The 16,984-nt window shown below is 35.3% G+C and overlaps 1 protein-coding gene across 1 annotated transcript in view; it reads right to left on the reverse strand.

Annotated features, from left to right (window-relative positions):
* Positions 1 to 347: 347 nt before the first annotated feature.
* The window catches only part of dnai3 (dynein axonemal intermediate chain 3), a 35,888-nt gene continuing 19,251 nt past the window's right edge, over positions 348 to 16,984 (reverse strand). Inside the window, exons 11-22 of the mRNA XM_056449557.1 lie at positions 16,852 to 16,932; positions 15,034 to 15,141; positions 13,594 to 13,667; positions 11,435 to 11,588; positions 11,118 to 11,202; positions 9,456 to 9,571; positions 9,269 to 9,332; positions 7,313 to 7,443; positions 5,487 to 5,691; positions 4,398 to 4,489; positions 3,711 to 3,833; positions 348 to 605 (exon numbers count right to left, since the gene is read on the reverse strand). Of these exons, the coding sequence (XP_056305532.1) occupies positions 420 to 605; positions 3,711 to 3,833; positions 4,398 to 4,489; positions 5,487 to 5,691; positions 7,313 to 7,443; positions 9,269 to 9,332; positions 9,456 to 9,571; positions 11,118 to 11,202; positions 11,435 to 11,588; positions 13,594 to 13,667; positions 15,034 to 15,141; positions 16,852 to 16,932 (1,419 nt within the window). The 3' untranslated portion in view covers positions 348 to 419. The remainder of the gene's footprint in view (positions 606 to 3,710; positions 3,834 to 4,397; positions 4,490 to 5,486; positions 5,692 to 7,312; positions 7,444 to 9,268; positions 9,333 to 9,455; positions 9,572 to 11,117; positions 11,203 to 11,434; positions 11,589 to 13,593; positions 13,668 to 15,033; positions 15,142 to 16,851; positions 16,933 to 16,984) is intronic.

Consider the following 16,984-nt stretch of genomic DNA (forward strand, 5'->3'; position numbering starts at 1 on the left):
CAAATAAGCATGTGAACTCTTGAAATAATCCGACAGTGCGGTAAGCAGAATAATCGTGTTAGATCTTAAACTATTCTGCTTATTTTAATGAAAAACTCAGTTTATTTTGACTCATTATTTCTGAAAATAAGACTACACTTTTGCTTGTCTAATAAAATGCTTATTGATGAAAGAATCTTTAGATGTTTGGACCAGAAACAAGACAAAAACTCTGAACAATTGAAGCATTATTTTGCAGTAACATTCATAGTAGAAGCAAAAAGTACCACAGAAGTCAATGGCTTTGTTTTTTGTTCAGTGAATCTTCCAATGTGTTCAACAGTAGAAAGAAACTCAGACATGATCAATAAATGAAGGCAGAAGTTATATTTTTGTGTGAGCTGCGCCTTCAATGGCAGAAGGCATTTAAAAGCAAGCATTCAAGCATGTGCTGGTGTGTTCGTGTGTGCTGGTGAGTGTGTGTTTATGGTGTTACAGGTCTGCTGTGTCTCGCTCTGGATGTTCATGTCCTTCAGAATGAGCTTCTCCAGATTCAGAAACTGCTGGTATTCCTTCAGTGTTTCCACGTCTACTTCCTCTTCCTGTTTTGGAGGAGTCAGCAGCTCCTGATGAACAGCAGATCACAGGTTCAGCATTTCACAATATTATACAGTATATAATGCAGAATAAACTGTCATGTGCTTTATTGGTCATTTACTTAATAAGTGCGCACTTGGGGAAGGGTGTCGCCGCATCATCTCTGTTATCATCGACTGTTATTGTCAACTCATAACGTCTAATGTTTTCGTCGACACGGTTATCATTGACTGTTATCGTCATCTCTGTTATCGTTGACTGTTATTGTTAACTGTTATCATGAACTCTGATACGGTTAACTCTGTTTTAATCAGCCCTGATACAATCGGCTGTTATTGTAAACTTTGATATTGTCACCTGTTATCGTCAACTCTGATATCATCGATTGTAATCAACTCTGCTATCCTCACTTGTTATCGTCAAGTCTTATATTCGACTTTGATATAATCTACTTGTACTTAAATTAACTGTGATCATCGACTCTGATATCGTCACCTGTTATTAACAAATAATATTGCCACTCTGATAATGTCAAATCTGTTATTGTCGACTCTGATATTGTTGACTCTGCTGTCATCGACTGTTATTGTCAACTCTAATATCGATAAATCTGCTTTTGTTGGTGCCAATAGCCTAGTGGTTAAGTGCGCTGACATATAGCACCATGGTGCTCACGGCGTCCTAAGTTCGATTCCCAGCTGTAGGTCCTTTGCCAACCCTTCCACTCTCTCTACTCCCAATACTTTCCCGTCTGTAACTTCCACTGTCCTATCCCAATTAAAGGTGAAAAACCCCTAAAAAAAATTATTAACTCTGTTATCATCAACTCTGATGTCATCAACTGTTATCTTCAACTTTGTTATCGTCAACTCTGTTATTGGCAACTTTGTTATCGTCATCTCTGATATTTTACCTTGACATCGTCTATTTTGTTATTGTCGACTTGATTATCATTGACTGATATTGTCAAATTTGTTATCGTCGACTCTGTTATCGTTCTCTATTATCATAGACTGTTGTTATCATCGACTGTTATCATCGATATGTATCATTGACTGTTATCGTTGATTGTTATCGTCAACTTTGTTATCGTTGACTGTTATCGTTGATTGTTATCGTCAACTTTGTTATCATCGACTGTTATCGTCGATAGTTATCATTGACTGTTATTGTCAACTTTGTTATCGTTGACTGTTATCGTCGATAGTTATCATTGACTCTGTTATCGTTGATTGTTATCGTCAACTTTGTTATCATCGACTGTTATCGTCGATAGTTATCATTGACTGTTATTGTCAACTTTGTTATCGTTGACTGTTATCGTCGATAGTTATCATTGACTGTTATTGTCAACTTTGTTATCGTTGACTGTTATCGTCGATAGTTATCATTGACTCTGTTACCGTTGATTGTTATCGTCAACTTTGTTATCATCGACTGTTATCGTCGATAGTTATCATTGACTGTTATTGTCAACTTTGTTATCGTTGACTGTTATCGTCGATAGTTATCATTGACTCTGTTATCGTTGATTGTTATCGTTAACTTTGTTATCGTTGACTGTTATCGTCGATAGTTATCAATGACTCTGTTATCGTTGATTGTTATCATTAACTTTGTTATAGTTGACTGTTATCGTCGATAGTTATCATTGACTTTGTTATCATTGATTGTTATCATTAACTTTGTTATCGTTGACTGTTATCGTCGATAGTTATCATTGACTCTGTTATCATTGATTGTTATCGTTAACTTTGTTATCGTTGACTGTTATCGTCGATAGTTATCATTGACTCTGTTATCGTTGATTGTTATCGTCAACTTTGTTATCGCTGACTGTTATCGTCGATAGTTATCATTGACTCTGTTATCGTTGATTGTTATCGTTAACTTTGTTATCGTTGACTGTTATCGTCGATAGTTATCATTGACTTTGTTATCGTTGATTGTTATCGTCAACTTTGTTATCGTTGACTGTTATCGTCGATAGTTATCATTATTACTATTAGTTATCACTCTAAAGAGAGTCTGTCTGTGAATGAAAATCATTAAGTGTTTTCCTGGATTCCTCCAGCATGCAGTGTCTGCGGGCGAAAGTGTGTTTCCGAGAGACAGACGGCAGCATACTTTCATATTTAGTAAATATATTCAGCAAGTCTGAGCGGATCTGGAATCACTCAAACACACATTCCTGCTGAAGCACAGCTGCTGAAGAGGGTTCATCTGTGTTTGCCAACAGCTTACGCACACACACACACATTAAACACCCACACACACATTAAACAAGCACACACACATCACACACATTACACACAAAGACATAGATACAGACATACACATATTAAACACACACACATTAAACACACACACACACACACACACACACACACACACACACATATACATACAATCACACACATTACATGCAAAGACATACATACAGACATACACACACAGATATATAAATCTTTATATAAACACACACACACACACATAAACATATAAATAAACACACACACATTACAAGCAAAGACATACATACAGACATACACACATTAAGCACACACACACAAACACACACACATATATATATATATAAATGCACACATAAACACACACATAAAACACACACACACAGACCTGCATACGCACATTAGTCATGCACAAACACACACGCACACACATACATACATTGAACACACACACACAAGTTTAAACATTCAACATCACATACACACACACACGCGTTGAACACAAACACAGACTCAAAGTAAACACACATTTAACGCACACACACACAATCACGCAGATCTGTTTAGTTTTCTAGTGCAGAATTAGCAATTTTATGTGCATTTTTATGAATTTCATGTTCAAATGCAGCATTTTAAAGAGTGTTTTGACTGAAAATGGATATATATATTATACATTTATTATTTTCAGTTAAATTTAACTGGCACTTTTTAACCCAGTGGTTGGGTTTATCCATATTTGACCAAACATTGGGTTCCAACAGGTGTAGAATTATAAACATGTACACACATGTTCACATCAGTTATGTATTATTTCACAGTTCTGTATAAAAGGTTTGGCCGTATATCAGGTTTCCCCATGGGTTTGTTTATGTTGTTTCTCACCGTCTTCTTCTTCTGCTGTTCAGCTTCCATCTCCTTCTTCTTCTTCTGGTGATCGCTCTGTCGTTTCTCGAAGTACTGCAGTCGCTCTTCTTCCTTCTCGAAGTACTTCTCCACATTCTGCCTCTGTAATGAAGCGGTCGGTAAAAGTGATTCAGTGATTCTCTTCAGTTCTTGTCAAGTTAGTCCATTTTTCTCATCTGAAACACTTTCATCCTAATGTTTGTTTATTGATGGGATGTTTTCTGCGTTTGATATGAAGTAAACGCTCTCCCAAATGTGTTACTTTTTGAAGTTTGATTCATTTAAGTGAACTGATTCAGTTGAGTGATTCATATTAATCAAGCAGTTCATAAAAGTGATTCTTTTTAAGTGATTCTAAGCGTTTTTCTGGAATATTTTGTTAATTTTTGACATGTTTTCCAGTCAACAGAAGATTAAAATGTAGAAGACACCGATTATTAAAGTCTACTCATGTTTGAGCAGGGCGTCATGGTGGCGCAGTAGGTAGCACAATCACCGCGCAGGTCAAAATAGTTCTTCACTGTAATGCACAGCGTACACAGGAAACACAAACTCCTGCTTCAAGTGTATCCCAATTTATTTGTCGATTTTATTTGTGGGTCGTCAAATGTTTGAATAGCTTTTCAAGCAGTTTATCAGTACGGCGTGCATTATTTGATCTCTGACCTCGCTGCTGGAGGATCTGCGCAGGCTCCCCGGGATCTGCAGGATGTGTAGGGTCCCAAGACGGTCCGACACTGCCAGGAGATGCTGTTTGGCTGTGGGAGAAACAGACGCTCAGTCCACGGCAAATAATATGATTTCAGATTTGGTCTCTAACGATTAATAAAAAAATGAATCGAGAAAAATCACACCCCTTTTCCAGCAGTCAACAAAACTCTTAAATCAAGAAGCTTGAAGACAGATAAGATAAGCGCCGGTGAGGTAAGATAATCTGGTCATAATAAGGTGATCATTACTTAAAATGATTATCATCAGGCCATAAATCTAAAATGTTTGTGTGTTTATAATGTGTGTGTGTGTGTGTGTGTGTGTGTGTGTGTGTGTGTGTGTGTGTGTGTGTGTGTCTGTGTGTCTGTGTGTGTGTGTGTGTGTGTGTGTGTGTAGGTTGGACAATCCAGCATCAGCTGGTGTTGGGAATGACAGACAGGATTCTGATCTGTTCCTCTTCAGAATAGTGTTCAGGTCACTACTGATGCTGCTGGAGGAAAACCTGTCCTGACTCGCTCCTCCAAAACACCTCAAAGTTCTCAATAATGTTTGGATCTGGGTACTGTGCAGGCCATGGGAGATGTTCAGCATCACTGAGGTGTTCATCACACCACTCTGTCTCCAGTTCTGCTGTGTGTATTAGGTTATTATCATCCTGATACACAACACCGCCTTCAGGATACAATGTTTGACCCACTGGGTCACATGGCCCTCCAGAATGGTTGGGTATAGTCCTGGGCAGTGACCCAGTGCCCATCTAGCACCAGTATTGGGCAGAGGGAACGCCATGATATTGAGCCCAAACCATCACTGATCCCCTCATGCTTGACTCTGGGCATCAGTAGTCTGGGTGGGACGCTTCTTTGGGGCTTCTCCACACCATAACTCTCCCGGATGTGGGAAAGACAGGAGTGCAGGTGAACACACACACACACACATCCATTATGAACACACACAAGCATTTTGGCCTTATGGCTCAATGATGATCCTTTTAAATAATTGAGATTATCATTTTGACCAAAATAATCATGATTCTGATTTTACCAGAGCTGGTGTGTGTGCGTATGCAGCTGATGGAGGCAGTGCTGATGTTCTGTGTGTGTGAGGGCTGTCGGCTGTTCTGCAGCAGGTCCCACACCTCCACATCTCCATCCTCCCTCCCCATGAAGAGCACAGCGGGCCGCGACTGAGACCAGTGACCCGCCGAGAACATTGACTTCGAGTACACTGACATCAGCAGTGGCCCACACTGAGGACCAGACCCAGAAAACATCAGGTTATAGCTTACTTATCAGTTACTGATTACAGATTACATGACAAAATGCCTTGTTCATAATATAGTACATTACACATTATGGTAACCTCACTGATTTTGCATTATATTTAGATTACTTTTATGGTATCGTAATCTGACTGCTTTTGAATTACATTTAGATTACTTTTAGGATAACGTAATCTGACTGCTTTTGAATTACATTTAGATTACTTTTAGGATAACGTAATCTGACTGCTTTTGGATTACATTTAGATTACTTTTATGATAACGTAATCTGACTGCTTTTGGATTACATTTAAATTACTTTTATGATAACGTAATCTGACTGCTTTTGGATTACATTTAGATTACTTTTATGATAACGTAATCTGACTGCTTTTGCATTACATTTAGATTACTTTTATGGAAGCGAAACCTGACTGCATTTGGATTACATTTAGATTACTTTTATGGAAGCATAATCTGACCGCTTTTAGATTACATTTAGATTACTTTTAAGATAACGTAATCTGACTGCTTTTGGATTACATTTAGATTACTTTTATGGAAGCAAAATCTGACTGCATTTGGATTACATTTAGATTACTTTTATGATAACGAAATCTGACTGCTTTTAGATTACATTTAGATTACTTTTATGATAACATAATCTGACTGCTTTTAGACTAAATTTAGATAACTTTTATGGTATGGTAATCTGACTGCTTTTGGATTACATTTAGATTACTTTTATGATAACGTAATCTGATTGCTTTTGGATTACATTTAGATTACTTTTATGATAACGTAATCTGACTGCTTTTGGATTACCTTTAGATTACTTTTATGATAACGTAATCTGACTGCTTTTGGATTACATTTAGATTACTTTTATGATAACATAATCTGACTGCTTTTGGATTACATTTAGGTTACTTTTATGGAGGCAAAATCTGACTGCTTTTAGATTACATTTAGATTACTTTTATGGAAGCGAAATCTGACTGCTTTTAGATTACATTTAGATTACTTTTATGATAACATAATCTGACTGCTTTTAGATTACATTTAGATTACTTTTATGGAGGCATAATCTGACTGCTTTTAGATTACATTTAGATTACTTTTATGATAACATAATCTGACTGCTTTTCGATTACATTTAGATTACTTTTATGAAAGCATAATCTGACTGCTTTTAGATTACATTTAGATTACTTTTATGATAACATAATCTGACTGCTTTTAGATTACTTTTATGATAACATAATCTGACTGCTTTTAGATTACATTTAGATTACTTTTATGGTAATGCAATCTGACTACTTTCGGATTACATCAGATTTAATTTCCTTTATCTTTGTCATTCAAAACATCACACAACAAACTGTAATGCAAAATGAAATTAGGTTGCATCAGGCCCAAAAGGAACATGATAAACATCAAACATGTTTGATTTCACATATATTAAAGCAGAATAATCTTGTGCTCTAATGTATCTGATGGTTGAATTGAATAAATAAACCTTAAATTAATTAAATTAAACATAAATGTAAATTACATCGAACATTAAACATTAAAAGTAATTATATAATTTATATATATATATACTCACGGTGAGTCCTTCTCTCCAGATGGCGAAGCTAAATCTGCCGACGGTCAGGATGATGTCTCTGAAGAATGGAGATCTGCTGACGGTGTGGAGCAGAGTGTCCTGCAGGAGGAACACATCCAGCGGTTTGGAACCTGACGGCACAAAATTATGCTTCAAATATATAATTATAATACACAAAAAAAGATATACAAGCTTTGTACAATGTTTTTATACATCGATTCGTTGTCAAAATGGCGTTAAATTGGCATTGGCCTCGATAAACATAAAAAATGCTAATTAATTTGATGTCACACATTGATGCCGTTTTGACCACCAATATAAACACAGAAAGTGTTATAATATAAGAGCATTTTTATTGATCTAAAAGCTTCAATTCCAAATGAATCATTTACACTGGATTTTGTGTCTCTAAAACGACCTCAAATGAACATCTAGGTTTGGTGTCAAAACTGCGTGTTTTATGATGCCACTTTTAGATGTTGTTTTGAAATCAAGCTATTCAATTGACATAAGATCGGTCTGCATTTCTGACGTGTTTTCTGAAGCTCTCAGTCAATGAGCTGGGATTAAATGTTGTGATTAAACTCCTGATAGTTTGAGAGTAATTTTTAAATGTTATGAACATAAAGTGATAATATATTCCAAATATTACAAGAATAATAGTTCCAGAATAAAGGCTAAATGTTTTGAGATTATTCTACTGTTCAGCCTCGTCAGCTGTAATATTTCTGTGAATATTGCCAGTGTTTGCAGATTAGCTCAGAGTTTGTGATTCTGGGAAATCCAGATAGTGTCCTCGTCTTACTGAATCATTAAACATTGGTCACCGTCTGAGAAGCCCAGATTCAGAACACAATCATAATTGTGTGGTTTCCTCATTAATCGTCCAGCGGTTTCTAATCTGACAGGGAAATCTCCAGCTTTATTCAGTGTTTAATCAGCTTGTTATGGTGTGTTTGTTCCTTTAGGAGCGTGCACTGGCTTCTCATTGAAGATAATAATAAAACAGTTATATTTTTACACCTTTTTAAAGGTTTTGGTTGGTTTTATTAGAAACATATTTTTATTGTTTAACTATTTCATTTTAAAAGTGTTCATTTTAAAAAAATTAATTATTTTTTAAAATTCCCAAGTGATATTTGGTGGTATTTATGTAATTTTTTAATATTTATATACAATATTTAGTGATGTAAGATATATATATATATTTAAATTTATTTTAAGTTTGGTTTTAGTATTTTATTTGAATAGTTTTTAAATTACAATTGTATTTTAATTTATTCTTTTTTTATCAAATAGTTCATCAATATTAGTGAGTTTTTTATTTGGGATTTTAGCATTTTTAAATGATCTTTTTTTAATTGATTTAAATTAAATATTTAATAATAGTATTATTTTACTATTTTTTGTGAGTTTTTTTGTTTTGTTTTGTTATGCCATTTAAACATATTAATTTTATTTAAAGTAAATTATTTAATCTTTTTATATTAATGTTGCTTTTAAATGTATTATTTTTATGATTCAATTTTTAAAATGTTTTTATTGAATAAAATATTTAATATTTTTATTATCTAATTTTATTTAGTTTTTTGTTGTTTTTTTAAATAAAATATTGAATTTTTTAGCAAGTATTTCATTTGGAGTTTAAATATTTTTATATTATTTTTAATAATTAATAAGGCTTATTATTACATTTAAAAATAAAGAATAAAGTTAAGATGTGCTCATTTCTGTTTATTTTTAGTTGTTTATTTTTACTGTTCTTCTGAAAAAAAGGAGATGCTTTAATCTAAAGGACTTTAATCTTCATTTTCTACAGGCCGGGATCCCTAGGACCAGATGGAGGTTCAGGTTATTCATCAAAGGTAAAAAATAGACAGAACTTTTAAATTCAAACTCAAATCTGACACCGTATATGTGTGTTAAAATAGAGTTTTAGTTTTTCTAGTGTCTTACTCAGCATCCGTCCCGAGTCGTTGTCCTTCTCCACCTTCCAGTCGGTGTAAACCAGTTCTCCATCCTTAAGGAAACAAGAGAATAGTTTACATAAGTTTGTACCACAGCTTTACATTAAAGCATAATCTTATTAGCCTAATAATAAGCTGTGTGTGTGTGTGTGTGTGTGCGTGTGCGTGTGTGTCACCTCAGTCCCGATGTAGAGTTTAGTGCTGATGTTCTGTAGGGGTTTCTGCTGTTTGGCTGACTGCATGCGGAGCTGAGCAAATACACAACCATCTGCCTCGTTCACAGACTTATCACCTACAGTCCAAAGATGAAAATATTCACACTTTATTATCACATTTTTGACTTTACTCTCAAAATATTTTGACTTTATTGCCATAATATTACGAACTCATTCTCAAAATATTTACTTTATTCTTGTTATATTTGCATGTTACTCTCACCAATTTGAATTTATTGTTAAAATATTTTCGTTTTTTCGTATTTTTATTCTCAAAATATTATTGACTTATTCTTGTAATATTATTCTTGTAATATATAATCTGCTAAAATTTATTCTCAAACCTATTCTCAAAATATTTACTTTATTCTTGTTCTATTTTGACTTAAACAATATCTGCTTAATTTGTTTTGTACTTTATTGTAAAGTATTGTGACTTTAGCATCATAATGTTTCGACTTTATTCTTGTAACATTTTAACTTGTTTCTCACAATTTTGACTTTATTTACATATTATTTCATCCTAATTCTTAAAATATTGCAACTTTATTTATTCATTCATTCATTTTCTTTTTGGCTTAGTACCTTTATTAATCAGGGGTTGCCACAGCGGAATGAATCGCCAACTTATTCAGCATATGTTTTATGCAGCAGATGCCTTTCCAGCTGCAACCCATCTCTGGGAAACATCCACACACACACTCATTAACACATACACTACGGACAATTTAGCCTACCCAATTCACCTGTACGGCATGTGTTTGGACTTGTGGGGCAAACTGAAGCACCCGGAGGAAACCCACGACAACACGGGGAGATACTGCAACTTTAATCTCATACAATTTATACCCGAAACTATACTTAAAATATTTATTTTATTGTCATATTTTGACTTTATTTGTGTAATGGTTCAACTTTATTCTTAAAATATTGCACTTTCAGTCTCATAAAATATAGGCTTTATTCTCGTATATATTTAGTTTATTCTTATAATTTTGACTTTGACAGAATATTTATACTTTATTCTCGTAATTCTTTTGACTTTCAAACTATTTTGACTTTAAATGTGTAAAATATTTACTTTATTTCTGAAATATTTAGACATTATTTTTGTAATACTGACTTTATTCACACAATTTTGACTTTATTCTCATAATATTTGACATTATTCTCACAGTTTTGTAATATTAGTCTTGCAGTATTAGTTTTTTAATATTTTGACTTTATTCTCGTAATATTTCAACTTTATAGTTATAAAATTTTACTTTATTCTTACAATTTCCACTTTATGTTTTGTAATATTTCAGCTATTTTGAGCTGTTGTATGTGAACTGTGGCCTGAGCTGCCGGATGAGCAGGCGCTGCAGTGTTTATAGTGTGATGGAGAATGTTTTCACAGAGCTGCTCGACTGCTTATTTAACATCATGCTGACTGCACTATTATCACCACCGCACACCACAGACACACCATACACACTTTATATTGCTCTAACACACCATATACAGCTGAGGTCAGAATTATTCGCCCTCCTGTGAATTCCCAAATGATATTGAACAGATTAAAATGGAACAGGAGAGCTAATCATTCAGAGATCTCTCACCTGTATGTAAACGAGCGCTCACCTGTAGTGTAGTCTACTGTATTCTCCCTCATGCTGAACTTCAGGGGACTGTATTCACCACTCGAGCTGATCTTTGGTAAGGAGACCTGCCACACACAGATTCAGTGTTGTTGTTATAAATCAAGGGAACTAAAAGTCATCATTTTGTACTGCTGGTCTAATTGTAAATATCTGTGTGTGTGTGTGTGTGTGTGTGTGTGTGTGTGTGTGTGTGTGTGTGTGTGTGTGTGTGTGTGTGTGTGTGTGTGTGTGTGTGTGTGTGTGTGTGTGTGTGTGTGTGTGTGTGTGTGTGTGTGTGTGTGTGTGCATATCACATACTCTGATGAAGGGTTTCCAGGTCAGGTTGAGGTGTGTGAATGTATTCGGCACGCCGTGAGGGTTTTCCAGAGGCTTTTCCTCATGTTTCTGTTTGATGTCTGTGAGGGAGTGAACCATGACTCGAGGAGCCCGAAGATCCCAGAATAACACACAGCTGGAATACACACACAACACACAGTTGGAATACATATACACACACAACAGTGAAGAAGAATAGAGTGTGTGATATTAACACAGCTGCTGGATCACTTAAGAATAGTAATCGGTTACTGAAAAAATACATGTCATAATTTGCAGTTAGTGAAGTAATCTGTTAAATTACACATTAATATAATTAAAGTAATTTTAGATTACATTAAAATTACATTTATGTCAATGTAATCTGAAGACTTCTGGATTACATTTAGATTACTTTTGTGCCAATGCAATCTGACTACTTTTGGATTACATTTAGATTACTTTTGTGCCAATGCAATCTGACTAATTTTGGATTACATTTAGATTACTTTTGTGGCACCATGATCTGACTACTTCGGATTACTTTTATGACACCATAATTTGACTACTTTTGCATTATTTTCAGATTATTTTTTATGACAATGCAATCTGACTACTTTTGGATTACAATTAGATTACTTTTATGGCAATGCAATCTGAGTACTTTTGGATTACAATTAGATTACTTTTATGGCAATGCAATCTGACTACTTTTGGGTTACTTTTTATGGTAATGTAATTTAACTACGTTTGAATTACATTTAGATTACTTTTTATGTCAATGTAATCTGAGTACTTTTGGATTACAATTAGATAACTTTTTTATGTCAATGTAATCTGAGTACTTTTATATTACAATTAGATTACTTTTTATGGCAATGCAATCTGAGTACTTTTGAATTACAATAGATTACTTTTTTTGTCAATGTAATCTGACTATGTTTGAATTACATTTAGATTACTTTTTATGGCAATGCAATCTAAGTACTTTTAGATTACAATAGATTACTTTTTTGTCAATACAATCTGAGTACTTTGGGATTACAATAGATTATTTTCATGTCAATGTAATCTGAGTACTTTTGGATTACATTTAGATTACTTTTAGGGCAATGCATTCTGACTACGTTTGGATTAAAATTAGATTACTTTTTATGGCAATGCAATCTGAGTACTTTTAGATTACAATAGATTACTTTTTTGTCAATGCAATCTGACAACTTTTGGATTACATTAGATTACATTTATAGCAATGCAAATGGACTACTTTTGGATTACATTTACATTACCTTCATGGCAAAGCAATCTAACTACTTTTGGATTACATTACTTTACATTAGATTACTTTTGTGGCACCATGATCTGACTACTTTGGATTACATTACGATTACTTTTATGACACCATAATCTGGACTTTTGGACTACATTCAGATTATTTTTATGGCAATGCAAAACGACTGCTTTTGGGTTACTTTTTATGGCAATGTAATCTGAATACGTTTGGATTACATTTAGGTTACCTTTATGGCAAAGCAATCTAACTACTTTTGGATTACATTTAGATTACTTTTATGGCAATGCAATCTGAGTACTTTTGAATTACATTTAGGCGTCTGGCCAGGACGCTCTTGTAAAAGAGATTTTTTATCTCAATGTGTCTTTCCTGGTAAAATAAAGGTTATAATAATAATAATAATAATAATACATTTAGATTATTTTTGTGGCAATGCAATCTGACTACTTTTGGATTACATTTAGATTACTTTTATGGCACCATAATCTGATTACATTTGAATTACATTTGGATTACTTTTATGGCACTAATTTTGGATTACAATTAGATTACTGTTGTGGCTATGCAATCTGACTTCTTTTGCATTACATTTAGATTACTTTATGGAAGTGTAATCTGACTGCTTTAGGATTACATTCAGATTACTTTTATGGCAATGCAATCCGAATACTTTTGAATTACATTTAGATTACATTTGTAATTTAATCTTTTACAAAGTTGTTTATACTAGTCTCATACTTATGTTTATACTAAGTACTCAATTTCTGGAATCTGATTAAATAATTCAGATTGCATATATAATCCAACACTACGCAGCTCTGGATATAAACATAAACCATATAAACAAATAAATCTTAAATGGTCGCACCAATCAGGAGCACACGTGACCAGCTGAACTGACGTCCGGCTCGAGTTCTCCACTGGATTCCCTAATTTGTTGACCTGCGTGTGAAATTAACCAACAGACATACTTCATATCTGCTTATGGCCCGTTTCCACTGAGTGGTACGGTACGGTTCGGTTTGGTTTGGTATGCTTTTATAGCCGTTTCCACTGTCAAAAAGCGTACCGAACCGAACCGTACCGTACCACTTTTTCGGCACCCTTTCGAAAGGGTACCAAAGACGAGAAAGGGTACCAAAAGGCGGAGCTAGACGCGCAGCTGAACGCTATTGGTTTACAGAGATACGTCATTCGCTTACGCAACAAGCCAGAATGAAAACAAAAAACCCGCCATGTTTGAAAATACACAGCCGACGAGCCGAGACATTACAGCGGAATGATTTATACATATAATAACGAGCCATGGTCGACCTGGGCTCAAACAAACCTTGTCGTCATTTTGATGAACAGCCACAAATCCAAGAAGAAGAGCAGATTTACCCTGTGCCCCGTAGTTTTTTACGAGCCAGTCTGAGGCGCGAGCGGTTCCGCTTTCTTGCTAGCGCTCGCGCGCGTCTAACATTATATCTGAAATAACAAACTTCATGAGCTGATGATAATAACCTGCGCTTGATTATTGATGTGCTTTTAAAACCCGATCCTGTCAGACACTGACAAACACGAGAGTGAAGCGTGAAGAAACAAAGGAGAAGCCGGAAAAAAGGAGCGCATTATTTCTCAGCAAACATGAACAAAATGCCATGTATAACTAACATATTATCTTCACATTTTGGACTATTATGAACTCAGATTGACGGAATTACTGTCTAACAGAGGCTACATGTGCTGCGGAAGATTATAGACACAGATGAGAGGTTTACACTGACTGTAGGCTATAATTTGTATTGTTTTGAACCTAAATACGGACGAAAATGTCTGTTGTGTGTAGTTCTTTTGTAGTTGGTAACATTTCGGAGACTGTAAAGGGCTTTAAGTGTTTATATATGTTCATTTATTTAGTTATTTAATATAATTACAGACGTTACAGTAGGCTGTTTCGCACTGTCATTGATCTGCAGTTATAATCAACTCATGTTCATTGAAAAAATACTAATAAACATTTATACAAAAGCATTTATGTGTATGAAGCATCTGTTTTGTGAGAAGTGCTTCTTATATGATATGTAAGTGACCTGTACAGCTTTACTGTAGACATTTCCTCGAGCGAGAATGACGTCGACTGAAACTGTCTGTCATACACCACGCCCACCAAAAGGGTACCCTTGTTAGTGGAAACGCAAGCCTCATAAAGGTGACCCGTACCAAACCGTACCGTACCGGTCAGTGGAAACGAGCCATTAATTAAGTATTAAGTATTAAAGGCTTAACAGTACAATGCTGGATATATATTGGTCTATTTGAAGACCTCAAAGTTTTCCGGCAACCACTGGATATCTGTGATCGGAGCTTTGTGTCCGTTCTCTATTCCAGATACAGCACAGTAGCGGACCACTGGAGTCACAGTGCTTTTGCCCTTCAATAAAACACACATACACATACACACACACGTACATGCACGTACACACACACACACACACACACACACACACACACTGTTAAAAACAGAGCAACTTGCAAAACTCAAACAGTTTCACACTGTAAAAAATATATACTTTAATGAGGTGTTTTCCATATTTGTCAAAGAAAAAGTCACTTTTACAAACTTTTAACATCTAAAGTTGGTGGAGGAACGATAAAAGTCCATTATTGCAATGCAAAAGCTGAAACTGAAAAACTGTACAAAATATATATGCACTTATAGTGCTGGGTTGCAGTGCTGGGTTGCAGTTGGAAGAGCATCCGCTGTGTAAAATATATGCCGTAAGAGTTGGCGGTTCAGGAAAATGAATGAATGAATTTGTGTTTACTGTATATATTTTGGCACATAAATTGCAAATAAAGTGACTTTTATTGACATTTTTAATAGTTGGACATGTTGTCCACACTGGTGTTATAATATCCAGTAGAAGACATTGTTAAACTGCAGAGCTGAATTATCAACATCATAAAATACAGAATCTGTTAAGTAACTGATATTATTTACCATGCAGAAGTGCATCTGAAACTGAATTTAATGGTGTGTCAGAACAGAAATAATTTGACTCCTTTAGCGCAGAATTATGTTGTAACACTGAAATAGCTTAGCTTGTAAAGATATTGAAAGTTCACCACAATTAGCAATCGACGAGTTGAAACAATACACCAAAGATACATAAAACAATAGAAAATATAACACCCATAACACTAGAATAATGTAATAAAAATGAACATGACCAAAACAATAAACAATAAACAATCAAAGAAACAGTTGTATGGAAATCCCTCAATATCTGCAATATCAAATGATAGTGTTTTAACATTAACAGTGTGTATTATAAAATTACTTCTGTTTTACCTCCATGCGGTGTACAATAAAGAGTATTTTACTTTAAAAATGATCTAACAAAGCACATGAGGGCAACAGGGTGGCTCAGTGTTGTCGCACTGTGGCCTCACAGCAAGAAGGTCTCTGGTTTGAGCCTCGGCTGGGTCAGTTGGTGTTTCTGTGTGGAGTTTGCATGTTCTCCCCGTGTTGGTGTGGGTTTCCTCCGGGTAATCCGGTTTCCCCCACAGTCCAAACACATGCGCTATAGGGGAACTGATCAACTACATTGGCTGTAGTGTATGAGTGTGTGTGTGTGTGTGTGTGTGTGTGTGTGTGTGTGTGTGTGTGTGTGTGTGCGTGCGTGCGTGCGTGCGTGCGTGCGTGCGTGCGTGTGAGTGTGTGTGGGGGTGTTTCCCAATACTGGGTTGCAGCTGCAAGGGAATCCGCTGCCTAAAATATATGCTGGAATAGTTGGCGGTTCATTCCGTTGTGGCAATCCCTTATAAATAATGGAACTAAGCCAAAGGAAAATGAATGAATGAGAAGAATCCTGAATCCTGCACACTGCTGCAGTCTTTTCAATGAAGGCAATGACAGATGCTTCATTTAGACGCAGTAAACTCACACACACTCAGTTAATAACTGTAGATTAATCTTCTGTGAGTGTGTTCATATAGGTTATCAGTTGATTAAATGTGTGGTTTATGCGCGCACACACACACACACACACACACACACACACACACACACACACACACACACACACACACACACACACACACACACACACACACACAGCTGCAGCTCTCTGTAACTCACTAGTTTGTTTGGGATGTTTTTGCCTCCACTCTGTGTGTCCTGCAGTCGATCCACATGAGCTGAAATATCCCATAATACTACCTGTGAACACAACACTTGTTCATGAACAAGCTGCATATTAGTATGTATATCT

This window comes from Danio aesculapii, chromosome 23, assembly GCF_903798145.1.
Source record: "Danio aesculapii chromosome 23, fDanAes4.1, whole genome shotgun sequence".
NCBI classification, from domain to species: domain Eukaryota; kingdom Metazoa; phylum Chordata; class Actinopteri; order Cypriniformes; family Danionidae; genus Danio; species Danio aesculapii.